This window comes from Scleropages formosus, chromosome 9 (genome assembly GCF_900964775.1).
Source record: "Scleropages formosus chromosome 9, fSclFor1.1, whole genome shotgun sequence".
Classification (NCBI taxonomy): domain Eukaryota; kingdom Metazoa; phylum Chordata; class Actinopteri; order Osteoglossiformes; family Osteoglossidae; genus Scleropages; species Scleropages formosus.
The window spans coordinates 29,789,025-29,805,345 of NC_041814.1; the positions used below are offsets into that span (position 1 = coordinate 29,789,025).

Sequence of the window (16,321 nt, forward strand, 5' to 3'; positions counted from 1 at the left end):
GGGTATTGGTTTAGCAGTGGATCGAGAGGAGGACCAAGACAAGGACACTGATATATTTGAAGGCTGGGTCATAAATAAATTATCGGGGCACTTTTTTCATGTTGCAAAGGGGTTGGGGGGGTGGCCACTTGATAGCAGCTGGGTTTGCTTTTAGGGGGAGGGGGTATGATCAGACTCTGCCATGCATGCATCACCCGTGGAAGACTGAGGAGCTTTTCCTTTAGCATGAATAAATGAAAACATTATTAACTGTGATGGAGAGGGACATTAGCGATGACTACCTCCCACACAAGAGGAAGACAGACGAGCCGGATGTGAAATCGGCCCGTTTGACAGATGATACAGAGTAAACTTCCCTCTCAGACCATATTAAACCATAAAACATGCAAGCAGGTGGAGGTTGCGCTCCGCTCGCCACGGAGAATACATCAGCGCGTAAACTCGCTGAGGAGCAGCGTGTGGGGAGCCGACGCATTTATAACGCGCGGAGGGCCGCCGATGACAGTGGAATTTTAATCAGAGTAATTATTGCTCGCCGTTCAGGTGGAAGCTGGAAACTGGAGCGGGATGTGGGAGGAGAGACGTGGTAAAGGGACACGGCACACACACAGGATCATGTGTAGACAAATGCACACATCTATGCATACACACACCCATGCATACACACACACCGCTCAGGCCTGATTCTAGAAGGAAAAAAAAACAAGAAATTTTCACTGAAATATTTTTTTTTTATTTTCAATTCTGGGAATATGTTTTGGAATACAATATATACACTGGATTATCATCTTATGGCCTGGAATTCTGTTCCTAACTTGTTGATTTGTAACTCCAAAATCACTTGTACCACTAAGCCACCCTCAGTCACTCACTTTTCTCAGTTCCTTGTCTATGTTAGGGTCGTGCAGGTCCTCATGTCACTTCCTTGAGCAAATGGAGTCAAGGAGCAGGACACACAGCTGTGTAAACCAGGTGAAGAGCACAGGTGATATGGGCTGTAGGACATGTGGAATAAAAGGGGATAAATACAGGTAAAAATGTACAACTGGCAGTGTAACAAACACTGGTGGGAGAGGCCAGGAGGAAAAAAACCTCAAAAAAGACACACCCATCCCCCACTCATATCACTGCTATTCCCTTAGATAACTTAGCAAAAATAACTTAAGCACAGAGGAGAACTGTGGGAAAACTGTGAGCTGTGGACCAGTGATGGCCCTTGCTTTCCACGGGGGAGTTCACCATCGGGTGGCGTGTGATCGTCGCTCTGTTTGTCCGTCACCACACTGTGTACTGAAAACAAGCTCAAATATTTACCGCAGCCAACTGTAGCGTCCTTTAAAGGACAACAGCCCCTGCTCCGACGACCCACGGGACAGAATTTCTGTGCTTGCAGGACTCAGAGAGGCGCAGAGGTAGTGGCGAGTGTTACACAAGGAGGAACGGGGCCAGGAGAGCAACAGGGTGCGAGAGCACAGGGCAACTGCGAGCACGGTAAGTCAGGCCCCGGCATGGGAAACCAGCCTTGCAGCCCATCTCCGGGAACGGTGGATGAGATTTTCTCGGTTGCCAGGAATGCAGGTGTGGTCCCTGACCTCACCCTCGACCAAACGTTGGCCAGCTTCCTCTCCCTGGATTCCACCAGCACCCTGAACCGACAGCACGCCGACCTCCGGGTCTCTCTGATGGAGCCGCACCTTTCCAACATCAACCGGGACCTTGCCTCCATGTTCGGTGAGGGAGGGACAGTAGTCTTCGGGAGCGTCGGCGTGGTCGCACTGGCGCTCTCCCTGCTCCTTGAGGTCCTCTCCCTCCACTGGACAGGGAGAGCCACCACTGGACCTTCCGACCCTATCCGCCGGATCTTTGGTGCTGACCACTTCTCGGACGTGGGCTCCATTGCCAGTGAGTACCTGAAGAGGGTACCGCAGGTGGCGGGTGACCCAGTCCGCATGCGGGCTCTGACTGAACGCTGTGAGAGCGAGCTGACTCGCGAACTGGATGATCGCTACGAGGCCATGACCACAGAACGCCAAATTGCTGCAAACGGAGTCAAGCAGTGGCTGAATGGTGCCGCGCTACACCTGCACATGCGCATCCACCTGGTGCGTCTGGGTGCCGCCCAGAAGGACTCCGCTCAGTCCCTGGCCATCTCGTACCAAACCAGGGTGCCAGTCCTCATGCGCAGCTACGTCAAACACCTCCGCGGGAGCATCCTGGAGAAGCCACCCCCAGCGGGAGGACCCGGCCATAGCCTGTTGGTCCTGGAACCGCTGAGGAACGTGAGCCACGCGGTGCGGCACAGAGCGTGTGAGTCGGAAGCCATTGCCGACGCGCTAGCTGATCGAATCCTGGGGCTACTGGACCTTCAGCGGAGCCTGGACTTTTTCAACCAGACGGAGATGCACATGGACGTCCTCGTCAAGCAGCAGGGAAACTTCTCTCTGTGGCCCCAGGTTTAAAGAGGCCATCTGCTGTCATTTCGCACCATTTTCTCTCATTTTGCATCCTGACAAGCCGTTTCGTCTTTCTTCCACACATGCGGTCGCCGAAAATGCAGCAACCAAGACTAAAGGGGTCTGAGGACCCTTTAAATTCATTAGTTTTGCTCCGTTAAGTTACTTACTGACCAGCTAATGTCCTTATGAATAACATGGCACCAGACTGAGAGAGACTTTTAGTCATCAGCAGTAACTTTTTGAGGGGACGACTGTACATTCGTCAGAGGTCAGACCCCCAGCCGACCAAGAGGTACCTTCCCACTGCCGCTGGCTGCTCATGTTTCCCTGCTAATACAGCCATGTAACATTTTGACTTGTGATTTATGGTCATTATCAGCTGTGCGTTGGTTTGTAGCCCCATGACCCCGAATGCCGTGACAAAGTTGAATTCTTGTGGTCGGAGCTCTCGGCTCCATTTCCGTTTTTCATTTTAGTTTGACAGGTTTTCTTTTTATATCATTAAATTGTTTTCAAATTGTCGTACATTAAAAAGTCTAGCAGTTGCAGTTAATGAAATGACCTGAAAATAATAAGCAATAATTACATTATTACTGTTATTATGAATTTGTTTATTATTATCTGGCATGATCACCTTTGTACTTCCTACCTATATAATAGGCAGCTACTTGTATAATGTGTGCCAGTATAGTACCAGCTGTGCTTCAACCATTGCGTGTCTCTATCTATAGATCTCCATCAGTTGCTCAATTGCACTTTTTTAACTTTAAGAAGAATGCATAAATAAACGTATTTTTTTTAAATGTCGAAAGAGGCCATAAGTATTTCCTCAAATTACTTGGTCGCTAACAATGTGCGGTGACCTTGCGAAGGGTGCCAGGTGGCCTAATCATATGAATGAATAACTGTTAATAGAAGGTGTGTGTGCGTGCGTGTGTGTGTGCTCGTTTACGAGGGGTTAGGATCTGTGACTAAAAGCGGTGAGGGGCCAGCTAAGCAAATTGCAGTCGATGCTCTTAGGGAACATGGTCGCATGCAAACACAAGGTCCAAAACAAGGCGTCTAAAAATGGAACATGCTCCGCCCCCCAGGGGCAGCGTTGACCTTCGGAGTGGGCATTTGTAGAGACCACAAGTGAGAGCGTGTGTGAATCAGCGAGGCCGGCGGTCATGTAATTGGTTTGCACGGGGGTTAAGTGACAGAAAGCCAAGAAAAGCAAGTGCTGGGGGGGGGGGTGGTGGTGCCGAGTGCTAAGTTCACGACTGGTATTTTCCTTTCACTCTGTTACGGACTGCAGTACACACCATTTTTACTGTTATCTATTCACTTAGCAACTTCTGAAGAGACTGGATGGCGGTTATTGCATTTACCACAGTTTTACCCTGGCACTCCCCCGAGTTCACCTGAGGTGCTGCTGCCTCTCGCACCACAAAACAACTTTTAAACATGTGCCTCGCATGTTTGTTCATCTAGATTCATTCTAAAGTCCGACATAAAGCAGGTCAGGTGATGTGACCCAACACCCTCCCTCCGCTGCTCTAGTAACCCATGTCCAAGGGCCAAACATGTAAAAATCATAGTAAGTGACATACTGACCGTTTAATGTTTAAATTGACATTATTTCTGTTATTATTGTGTTTTTATGGTGTTTATGGTATTATTTAGACAGAAGTTTGTATCGAACTGTAACTGTACTGATTCACCTGAATCTTGACCACAGTCAGCAGATATAGTATAATAGGTATAGTATATATTACATCAATAAATATATCCATCCATCCGTCTTCCATCCTGCTTGTCCTAGTAGGGTCGCGGTGGCAGCAGGGAGAGCAGAGAGGCCCAGCCGCCCCTGTCCACCGCAACTTCCTCCAGCTCAACCTGGGGGATCCCCAGCCGTTCCCAGACCAACTGTGAGATATAATCCCTCCAGCGGGTCCTGGGCCGACCTTGGGGCCTCGTCCCAGTTGGCCGTGCTCAGTATACATCCAAAGGGAGGCGCCCAGGGGGCATCCTTATCAGATGGCCGAACCACCTCAACTGGCTCCTCTCAATGTGAAGGAGTAGCGGCTCTACTCTGAGTTTCTCCCAGATGTCCGAACTCCTCACCCTGTCACGGAGAGTGAGTTCCAACACCCTGCGGAGAAAACTCATTTCAGCCGCCTGTATCCATGATCTTATTCTTTCGGTCATTACCCAAAGTTCATGACCATAGGTGAGGGTAAGGACGTAGATCGACCGGTAAATGGAGAGCTTTGCTTTATGGCTCAGCTCCCCCTTCACCACTACAGTCCGGTACAGCGACCGCATTACTGCTGTTGCTGCTCCCAGTCTGCGGCCGATCTCACGCTCCCTTCTCCCCTCACTCGTGAACAAGACCCCAAGATACTTGAACTCCTCCACCTGGGGCAAATTCTCACCCCTTACCTGGAGGGGGCATGCCATCCTTTTCTGTGAGAGAACCACGGACTCAGACTTTGAGGTGCTGATCCTCATCCCAACTGCTTCACACTCGGCTGCAAACCATTCCAGTGCGTGTTGGAGGCAACCCTGTGACGGTGCCAAAAGGACATCATCTGCAAAAAGCAGAGATGTCACCTTCCGACTCCCACACAGAATGCTCTCCTGGCCTCGACTGCGCCCTGATATCCTGTCCATGAAAACCACAAACGGTAGTGCAGATAAGGCACAACCTTAGCGGAGTCCAACGCCCACATTGAACAGGCCTGACAATGTCGAGTATGCGGACATAGCTTTCGCTCCGTATATACAAAGACCGAATGGCCCACAATAGTGGCCCCGGTACCCAATACTCCCTAAGCACTTCCCACAGAATTTCCCGGGGTACACGGTCATAGGCCTTCTCCAAGTCCACAAAACACATGTAGACTGGATTAGCAAACTCCCATTCCCCTTCAAATATCTGTGAGAGGGTAAAAAGCTGGTCCACTGTTCCACTGCCAGGGCGGAAACCCCATTGTTCCTTTTCAATCCAAGGTTCAACTATCGGCCGGAGTCTCCTCTCCAGCACCTCAGCATAGACTTTCCCAGGGAGGCTGAGAAGTGTGATGCCCCCTCCGGTCCCCTTTCTTAAAGATAGGGACCACCACCCCAGTTTGCCAATCCAAGGGCACTATCCCTGAGGTCCATGCAACACTGCAGAGGCGTGTCAACCATGACAGCCCTGCAACATCCAGGACCTTAAGCAGTTCCAGGCAGATCTCATCCACCCCGGTGCTTTGCCACTGTGGAGCTTACCAACTACCTCAGTGGCTTCCACCAGGGAAATGGACTCTGACAGCCCAAAAGCCTCAGGCCCTGACTCCTGTAAGGGAGGCATATCACCTGGGTTTAAGAGTTCTTCAGAGTGCTCCTTCCACCTCCCGACAATGTCCTCATGAGAGGTCAGAGTTTCTCCACTCCTGCTGAACACAGCCTGAGCGAAACTCCTCCAACCCCTTCTGAGCTGCCGATAGATTCTCCAGAACCTCTTTGAAGCCGACCAATAGTCGTTTTCCATGGCCTCTCCAAACTCCTCCCATGCCCTGGATTTTGCTTCTGCAATCGCAGGCGCTGCTGCCTTTTTCGCCTGCTGGTACCTGTCTGCTGAGTCAGGAGTCCCCAGAGCCAACCAGGCCCTAAAGGCCTCCTTCTTCGGCTTAACAGGTTGGAGGTTTTGAACAGCGTCCATTCAGACTCCATGTCCCCTACCTCCTCCGGGACATGGGAGAAGCTCTCCCGGAGGTGCGAGTTAAAATCATTCCGGACAAGGTCCTCCGACAGTCATTCCCAGCACACCCTCGTTAAACGTCTGGGCCTACTGGGTCTGTCCATCAGTTTTCCCCGCCATGTGATCCAACTCGCCACCAGATGGTGATCAGTTGACAGCTCAGCACGTCTCTTCACCTGAGTATCCAGAACATGTGGCCTCAAGTCAGAAGAAATGACTACAAAGTCGATCATAGACCTTTGGCCCAAGGAGCTCTGGTACCAAGTACACTTATGAGCATTCTTGTGTTCAGACATGGTGTTTGTTATGGACAAACCATGGCTAGCACAGAAGTCCAATCACATTTCGCCATTCGGGTTTAGATCGGGCAGGCCGTTCCTCCCAATCACCCCTGCCAGATTTCCCAGTCATTGCCGACGTGAGCGTTGAAGTCCCCCAGCAGGACTACGGAGTCTGTAGGTGGAGTCCTGTCCAGAACCCCACCCACCCTCTCCAAGAAGGCCGAATACTCTGAACTGCTGTTTGGTGCATAAGCACACACAACAGTCAAAGTTTTCCTCTCTGCAACCCTAAGTCTTATTCAGGCCACCCTCTTGTCCACTGGGACAAACTCCAAATGTATGGCAGCCAGCCAGGGGCTTCTGAGTATCTCCACACCCACCCAGTGCCTCTCACCCTGTGCAACTCCTGAGTAGGAGCAAGACCACCCCCTATCGAGGAGTTTGGTTCCAGAGCCAACACTGTGAGTGGAGGTGAGCTCAACAATATCTAGTTGATATTTCTCAACCTCACACACCAGTTCCAGCTCCTTCCCCCCCAGTGAAGTAACATTCCATGTACCAAGAACCAGTTTCTGTTGCAAGGGGCTGTGACATCATGCACCACCCCACTCTCTCCCACTGTCTGGCACACATTGCACCCAACCCCCATGATGGACCTTACAGGTGGTGGGCACACATGGCCCCCTACAATGCCTTTTCGGGCTGAGCCCAGCCAGGTTACGTGGGCTGCCCGGTCACCGGGCGCTCGCCTAGGAACACTACCCCCAGGCCTGGCTCCAGGGGTAGGTCCCGGTGACCCTATTCCAGGCAGGGTAAACATTTTTTCGGTTTCCGTTTTTCATCAGGGTTTTTTGGATCGTGTTATTCTGGATCTTCGCTCCAGACCTGTTTGTCTTGGGATTCCCTACCAGGAGCATAGTGCTCCCAATGACATAGCTCTGGAGATCCCTAGATCACACAAGTTCTTCCATCACACCAAGGCCCCCATCCTAGAAGGGTCAACACACACACACACACACACACACACACACACACACACACACACACACACACACACACACACTTTCAGAACCGCTTGTCCTATACAGGGTCGCAGGGAACCATAGCCTACCCGGTAACACAGGGCGCATGGCCAGAAGGGGAGGGGCCACACCCAGGACAGGACACCAGTCCACCGCAAGACACCCCAAGCGGGACTCAAACCCCAGACTTACCAGAGAGCAGGACCTGGTCCAACCCACTGCGCCACTGCGCCACCACGCCCCCTCTCAATAAATATATATAATAAATAATTTTACCAATGTTTTGTAAGCAATAATCATTCAGAACGTCATGTGAACTGTAGCTTGTTTTACATAACCATACGACCATCTCTTCACTCATCACATAGGCCTGTAAACATATTAAAGTCATCAATGTTCAGAATACGATGCACAAAATGCAAGATCTAGGCATAAGGCATCTTCTTATGACATTTCAAAAAACCCTCTGGACAGATGATATTTACATTTGCTCATTTAGCTGGCACTTTTCTCCAAAGCTGCTTACAATATTAAGAATATAACAATATTACAATATTGCTCTCTGGCGGGTCAAGGGTTAAAGTCCCACTTGGGGTGCCTTGTGACAGACTGGTGGCCCATCCTGGGTGTGTCCCCTCCCCCTCCAGCCTTACGCCCTGTGTTGCCAGGTTGGGCTCCAGCTCGCCGCGACCCCACATGGGACAAGTGGTTTCAGCCAGTGTGTGTGCATGTGATTTTACTGACACCTACTACATACACACAAACTTTTTTTTTTCCAGTGCATGTACAATGTATGGTAGTTACACAGAGAGGGCAGGAGGGGGGGCAGTGGTCAGTGCTGTTTCCTCGTAGACTAAATGGTGTTCAAATCCCCCTCCCATGTGCTGTAATGCTCTTGATGAAGGTGCTAAGCCTGAATTTATCCAGGAGCTGTGCCATGATGCCACCCTTGTTGTTTGTGTAGTACATAAAAACTACATTTGTGTATATATATATATATTATATATGAATATGATGAGCCACTTCCCCGAAAATATTCCTCTGTTTTAAAATGTGACAGTGGCACAAACACATGGTGAGGGGTATTATGGAAATAAGAGCACAAGATGAAAGTTTGGAGATGTGCAGAAAATCGAAGATGATGAGACCTGACACTGTCACCAGTGATAAACATTAAGCAGATTATGACAAACTATCTCCGTTTGCGTTGAGCGCAGAACAATGATATTATGATATTAAGCTTCTCGGCTCTGTTTTCCTGTCCTGTGGTGAAATGCTGCCCATGAGCCGCCTCTGGTTTATTCGCACCAATTTCCAGAGTGCGCCGCTGATCCAAGGAACGCACGTTTTAAGAAGTTTTTTGCCATACGGTGTGACTGATTCACATTTTTTTATTAACTTATTAAGTTTTTCATAATGGCAAAGTGAGCCATTTTGCTAAAGAAATTGTTAACTATAATAACTGAAACAGCATAACTGAATGCACAAATGCAAAATGTATACACTAAGAAAGCATACATTTTCCTATATATACATTATATAAATAAGCAATTTTCCAGTGTTTATGGCTAATTTAACAAATTTAAATTTGGATTTACTAATTTTTCCAAAATGAGGATGTATTTAGCTGAAAGCATTGTCCAGATTACAGTAAACTGGACAATGCTTTCAGCTAAATATGAATATCTATTATATATATATCACAATCAAAATCAATATCAAAATGAATATGATGCACAGTGTGTGTGTGTGTGTGTGTGTGTGTGAGTGTGAGATGCCCCGGTGTGCCGCCTACGGTGTCCGCTACCTTCCACCCTACACCTCCAGGATAGACTCCAGACCACAGTGACCCTCCACTGGAAAAGCAGTTCTGAGTATTTTTTATTTATTTTTTTTCAATATCCATAAAATGTGAATTTTTTAGGAAATAATACATGAATGATGCTGCTGCTGCTTTCGCCGAGTCCCTCAGGTGCATTTTGCTGGGATCTAAAGCCCACTATGGACTAAAAGGACAGCAGTGGATCTAAGCAGACATTTGATGTGTTGCGCACGGTTACATCAGACCGATGACCTGCAGCCGGACGTTCTCCTGGAGGGGGGGGTTAATACGAGAACAGGCTTGAACTCATAACCACTCGGAACGGAGTTCCCGGAAGATTCGGTTCCCTGATAGCAGAGAACTCAACGCATCTGAGATTTAATGCATATTGAGCAGCTTGTCCCACTGCTTTATTCCCATCCCCCCATCCCCCCCCCCCACAAACACTGCCTTCCCACCGACGCCATGGGCTTGGAGCCCTGTGACACCCCGGTCTTCTACTGCCTCCCTGTGGGCACAGCGGGGAGGTGCCACAAAAAAGACGCTGGCCCTCCAAGTCCAGCCCAGCATGGTAAATCTTATCTGCTTATGAGCAACAGTCAGATGTTTGAGTCGAGAACCAAAAGAATGGAGGCACACACCCAGTGACGGAAACTCCTATTGTACACTAGAGCATGCAAACGGATTCCTAGCCCACAGTTAAAAATCAATGGAAGCGACCACACTGTGTGCAAATCATGCTTCTATGAAATACAGGGATACTGCAGTTTTTACCACCCAACATGGTACACAGCAGCCAGGGAATGGGGTTTTTGCTATTAAATCTGGAACACATGATGAAAGCAGAGCAAAAATTTCGGGGGTTCAAATTATACTGCAAAAATGAAGAAATAAATTGCAGTCCTGGAAAAATTAATTTAAAGCAGCAGCTTTATTAGAAAATTGAAAATTTGTTGCTTTGTGTGTCATTGAAATGCTGTCACTTTGGAGGGGAAATTTTCTATGAAATGACTGTCGCTCGACACAGTAAATAGTTCATATCTCCTTGTTCCCTTAAATTACATTTAGTTGTTGTAGCGTCCGGACGGGAGTCCGACACGGACGCGCGTTGCTATTACGTCCAAACACAGACGAAATATATAATGACTTCACGTGCAGTGTGAGGTTAGACGTGTACGGTGAGTATTGTAAGACACTCGGTGGAAGTGAAACAAGAAACACGAGACCAGGAAACACACACGGTGTTGGAACTACGGTGAACAGTGAAACGCTAATCTGTGAGTCTGACCGCAACCCTGAGACGTGACGAAATACCGGACAGGAACGATGGACCAGGACTGAAGAACAAGAGGCAGGAACTGACGGGACGGGCACTCGGGACTGGAACATGCACACCTAGAAAACAAACTGAGGGAACAAGAGACTACCAATCGCCAACGAAGCACAAGAGAACTGCTGATTAAGAATCCGCGACTAGTTCTGCTCCGCTGGCTCCTTTTATACCTCCATGTCCTACGAGACTGTGAGGTGATAGGTGAGCGTTAGCTAGCGGCACTGAGTGGCGCCGCCTCTGACCAGGAGGGGCAGTGACCCCGTGGGATGTGACAGTACCCCCCCCTCCAGGGGCGGCTCCAGCCGCAGAACGCCGGCGGGTAGGCGGTCGCCCCCGCCGTCGCGGAGCAGGCCGATCTGGATGACACTCATGGAAGTCCTCAATAAGAGCTGGGTCCAAGATGTCCCGTGCTGGTACCCAAGACTGCTCCTCCGGCCCATAGCCCTCCCAGTCGACCAGATAGTACAGCGTACCCCGTCTCCGTTTGGAGTCCAAGAGGGCCCTGACGGAGTAGGCAGGAGAACCATCCACATCCAACGGTGGAGGTGGAGCAACTGCTGGGCTCTGCAGGGCGGAAACACAATGGGGCTTGAGGCGCGAAACATGAAACGTGGGACAGATACGATAATGCGAGGGCAACTGAAGACGGTAAGAAACCGGGTTGATCCTCTTCAGGATCTTGAAGGGGCCGATGAAACGGGGGGCAAGCTTCCTCGAGGGCAAATGCAGTTTGAGATCCTGGGTGGACAACCATACTCTCTGCCCTGGCTGGTACAATACAGTCCTACGCCTTTTGTCGGCCTTCTCCTTTTGGTGGGATACCACCTCCTGGAGACGGACATGTGCGGATTCCCACACCGACTCACTCCTCTTGTACCAGTCGTCCACAGCTGGCAACCCACTGGTCTCCATCGTCCACGGGAACAGCGGAGGCTGGTAACCGAGCACACACTGGAAAGGAGTTAAGTTTGTGGACGAATGGACCAGGGAGTTCTGGGCGTACTCTGCCCAGGGGAGGTATCTGCTCCAATCCGCTTGATTCTGAGCACAGTAACTCCGCAGGTAACGTCCAACCTCCTGGTTGAGGCGTTCCACTTGCCCATTAGACTGTGGATGATAACCAGAGGAGAGGCTGACTGAGACTCCTAAGCGGGCAAAGAAGGCCGTCCAGACTCTTGAGGTGAACTGGGGTCCCCTGTCCGAGACGACATCCTCTGGCAGGCCATACAGCCGGAAGACATGTTGGAACAGCAGTTCCGCGGTCTCCAGGGCTGTAGGTAGACCTTTCAGAGGAATCAGTCGACAGGCCTTGGAAAAGCGATCTATGACGACCAATATGGTGGTGTTTCCATCAGAACACGGAAGATCAGTAAGGAAGTCCACCGCTATATGGGACCATGGACGGTTGGGAATCGGGAGTGGCTCTAAAAGCCCTGCTGGCAGCTGCCGTGGGACCTTGGCCTGGGCACATGTGGTGCAGGCAAGGACGAAGTCTCGTACGTCCTGTTTCATGGATGGCCACCAGAAGCGTTCAGCGAGAAGCTTCAAGGTTCGGTTGACCCCTGGGTGTCCTGTACTTGGACCATCATGGGCCCAGTGTAGGAGCTCGGACCGAACAGTGGACGGGACGTATTCTTTGTCTTGGGGCTGCTCGTTGGGACCGGGTTCTTGACGTTGGGCTGCTTGGATATCGTCCAATAAAGCCCAACGGATAGGAGCCACAAACTGCGTCGGGGACAAGATGGTGTCTGGTGGGGAGAGCTGAGGCGATACCTCGAACAAACGGGACAGGGCATCGGCCTTGCCGTTCTTGGAGCCAGGACGATAGGTCACCGTGAAACGGAACCTGGTGAAGAACATGGCCCACCGCGCCTGTCTGGAATTGAGCCTCTTTGCCTTCTGCAGATACTCCAGGTTCCGGTGATCAGTTAACACTAAGAATGGGTGCGTAGCCCCCTCTAACCAATGTCTCCACTCTTCTAAGGCCATCTTTATGGCTAAGAGCTCCCTGTTTCCTACATCATAATTCTGTTCAGTAGGCGACATCTTGTGTGAGAAATACGCACATGGATAGAGCTTCAGGGGACTTCCCTGGCGCTGTGAGAGCACTGCCCCTACCCCGGCCTCAGATGCATCAACCTCCACAATAAAGGGCAGTTTGGGATCAGGGTGCTTCAGGATTGGGGCAGAAGTAAAACGCTTCTTTAGGTCTTCAAAGGCCTGACTCGCCTCAGGAGTCCAGGTCAGGCGCCTAGGGGCTCCTTTTAACAGAGCAGTCAACGGGGCTGCAACGGAACTGAAGTTCCTTATGAAGCGCCTATAGAAATTCGCAAAACCTAGGAACCGTTGCAGGTCCTTTACTGTCTTTGGCTGGGGCCATGACAGAACTGCCGAGACCTTCTGTGGATCCATCGTGACCCCGTTGGGTGTTAGGATGTACCCCAGGAAATCCACAGAGTGCACATGGAACTGGCACTTCTCCCCTTTCACGTACAGCTTATGTGCTGCCAGCTTTTGCAACACCTCCCTGACATGTCCAATATGCTCCTCACGGGACCGAGAAAAGATCAGGATATCATCCAGATACACTAATACTGAGCGATTAATTAGTTCTCTGAGTACTTCATTAACAAAAGCCTGGAATACGGAAGGTGCATTCGCCAGGCCAAAAGGCATGACCAGGTACTCATAATGGCCGAGGGCGGTGCTAAAGGCGGTCTTCCACTCATCCCCTTCCCTAACGCGAATCAGGTTATATGCGCTCCTAAGGTCCAGTTTAGTAAAGATGGTAGCACCGGAAACCTGTTCGAGGGCCGACGTGATAAGAGGCAAGGGGTGCGGGTACTTCACAGTAATGGCATTTAGCCCCCGATAATCAATACAGGGGCGCAAACCCCCGTCCTTTTTCTCAACAAAGAAAAAGCCAGCGGAAGCTGGAGAGGTAGACGGCCGGATGAATCCGGCTTCTAGTGCCTCCGTTATATAAGCCTCCATTGCCTGATGTTCAGGTTGAGAAAGAGGGTATACCCGCCCCCTAGGGGGTGTAGTGCCCGAAAAAAGATCTATAGCACAATCCCAAGGTCTATGAGGAGGCAGTTCTGCAGCCTTGTGTTTGCTAAACACCGCCACTAGATCTGCATACTCCCTTGGAAGCTGCAGGGGCAGATCTGCATTAGGGCTCTCTATGGATGTGGAGTTACAAGATGTCTCCAGGTGTTCGGGACACTGCTGTCCCCAAGACAGCAGTTTCCCCTCCCTCCAAGAGATAATAGGGTCATGGGTGCATAACCATGGATATCCCAAAATAATGGGGTTATCAGGGGACTTAATCAGATAGAACCATATCTGTTCCTTATGGAGTGGCCCTACCTGCATAGTAACGGGCTCTGTGCGCTGCTCTACACGCCCCGACCCGATTGGAGCGCCATCAATAGCTTTAACAGCCAGGGGTTTGGGGCATCGGGCACAGGGCAAGCCCCAGGACGCGGCCATATCATGATCCATGAAATTCCCTGCAGCGCCACTGTCTACCATAGCTTCCGTCTGCTGCTGCTGGAAACCCCAGGATACTGTAACTGGTAATGTCAACAGGGAGGTATGGAGAGATACATCACTCACCAGTAAGTCGGTCCGTTGGGATCCACGGGGTGGCCGCACTGGACAGGAAACCTGCACGTGATCCGCAGCTCCACAGTAAAAGCACAAGCGTTGCAGAAAACGGCGCCTCCTTTCCTCCTCTGTCAAACGCCCGTTACTGAGTCGTATTATTCCCTGTCTGACGCACTGTTCTTCGAGCCCTGCACAGCTGACAAGGTTGCGTGCTTGAGCCGGCTCACTGTCCACAGGGCTGTAGGGCACCTGCTGCCCTGGCGGCGTCGGGGTCCGGCTGGACCCGGAGTTGCTCCGGTAATCCGGCGAGAACTCCTGAGAGAGTGGTCTTGACAATCGGGGGCTGGATGTCTTCTCCACTGGAGACCTGGAACGCACCTGAAAACTCTTGGTGCTGGGGAAGAACTGTCTCTCTGTCTTTCTGTCTGGGCTAGGGGGTGACTCTGGAGAGTAGGGCCCTGGGAACAGAGAGGCTGGACTGGAGATTGAGTATTCTGTGTAATTCTGGTTCTCACCTCTACTACCTTGCAAAGCCTCCGGGAAGGGAACGGACAGCTGCTCAGTAGCGCTGATCCCATTGGTCTGCACAGGGCTCGTGGGCTCTGCGCGAGGACCCGAGGAAGCATAAAGACGATCAAAAAGACATGTCCGCCAATCATCATGCGTTTGCGAACTGGTCGGATCGGCGCCCCGCCCACCGTGACTGAGGAGTCGTGTCAACTGCTCCAACTGATCTGTGAGGCGGCTAGCGGCGTTTGCGCAAACCAGGAGCCGTTCTTGGTTCGCCTCTGTCAGATCCGCCAGCTCACGCCATTCCGCTGAAGTCATATTAGCAGGCGGATTCTTCTGTAGCGTCCGGACGGGAGTCCGACACGGACGCGCGTTGCTATTACGTCCAAACACAGACGAAATATATAATGACTTCACGTGCAGTGTGAGGTTAGACGTGTACGGTGAGTATTGTAAGACACTCGGTGGAAGTGAAACAAGAAACACGAGACCAGGAAACACACACGGTGTTGGAACTACGGTGAACAGTGAAACGCTAATCTGTGAGTCTGACCGCAACCCTGAGACGTGACGAAATACCGGACAGGAACGATGGACCAGGACTGAAGAACAAGAGGCAGGAACTGACGGGACGGGCACTCGGGACTGGAACATGCACACCTAGAAAACAAACTGAGGGAACAAGAGACTACCAATCGCCAACGAAGCACAAGAGAACTGCTGATTAAGAATCCGCGACTAGTTCTGCTCCGCTGGCTCCTTTTATACCTCCATGTCCTACGAGACTGTGAGGTGATAGGTGAGCGTTAGCTAGCGGCACTGAGTGGCGCCGCCTCTGACCAGGAGGGGCAGTGACCCCGTGGGATGTGACAGTTGTCAGAGTTTAAAGTGTAAATTTGTGTTCTACACATATAAAGCGCTGCTTGAAAGTATGTGAACCCTTCATGTCCCTTAGTTTTACCACAAAATGGTTATTTAATGAGAATCAGTGTTTCTCATGTGATATAATAGGTGTGTAATGACCAATTCCATATGTTGCTTTAGAGGAAATCGTGTGTAGTAGAAACACGCAAGTATTGCAGGTGTAAAAATAAGTAAAGGCCAAGTAAAACTGCTTAAACCAAGGAGGTAAGTAGAATCAGGGGTGTAAATCATAGTCATTTATTCACTTTATAAGTCTGAGATTACACATTTAGATTTCTTAAGTTTATTTTAATATTTTACACAGGAATTAATATTTCCCACCCTATAGGGTTCACATTCTTTCAAGCAGCACTGTACAATGTTCATGCGTTATAATAACTACAGAAAAATAATTTTACAAATTCATTTTATTGCCTCCTTTTCATCATACATAAATATCTATATCTAAAATAAAAATAATTTTTGTCACATAAATACATAGATTTCGTCACATCATTTTTATTTATCAGACAGGGGCACGGTGGTGCAGTGGCACAGTGACGCAGTGGGCTGGACTGGGTCCTGCTCTCTGGTGGGTCTGGGGTTTGAGTCCCGCTTGGGGTTCCTTGCCATGGACTGTCGTCCCATCCTGGGTGTG

At 50.2% G+C, this 16,321-nt stretch overlaps 1 protein-coding gene across 1 annotated transcript; it reads left to right on the forward strand.

The window, feature by feature from the left end:
- The first annotated feature begins 1,188 nt into the window (after positions 1–1,188).
- On the forward strand, positions 1,189–3,220 carry LOC108918864 (uncharacterized). Its single transcript, XM_018726474.2, has 2 exons — positions 1,189–1,491; positions 1,571–3,220. Exon 2 carries the CDS (start codon positions 1,683–1,685, stop codon positions 2,457–2,459), a length of 777 nt encoding a protein of 258 aa, XP_018581990.1. The 5' UTR covers positions 1,189–1,491; positions 1,571–1,682; the 3' UTR covers positions 2,460–3,220.
- Positions 3,221–16,321: the final 13,101 nt, after the last annotated feature.

Coding starts and splice junctions, on each gene's coding strand:
- LOC108918864 (XM_018726474.2), top strand. CDS start 1,683: ATGGAGCCGCACCTTTCCAACATCAACCGGGACCTTGCCTCCATGTTC.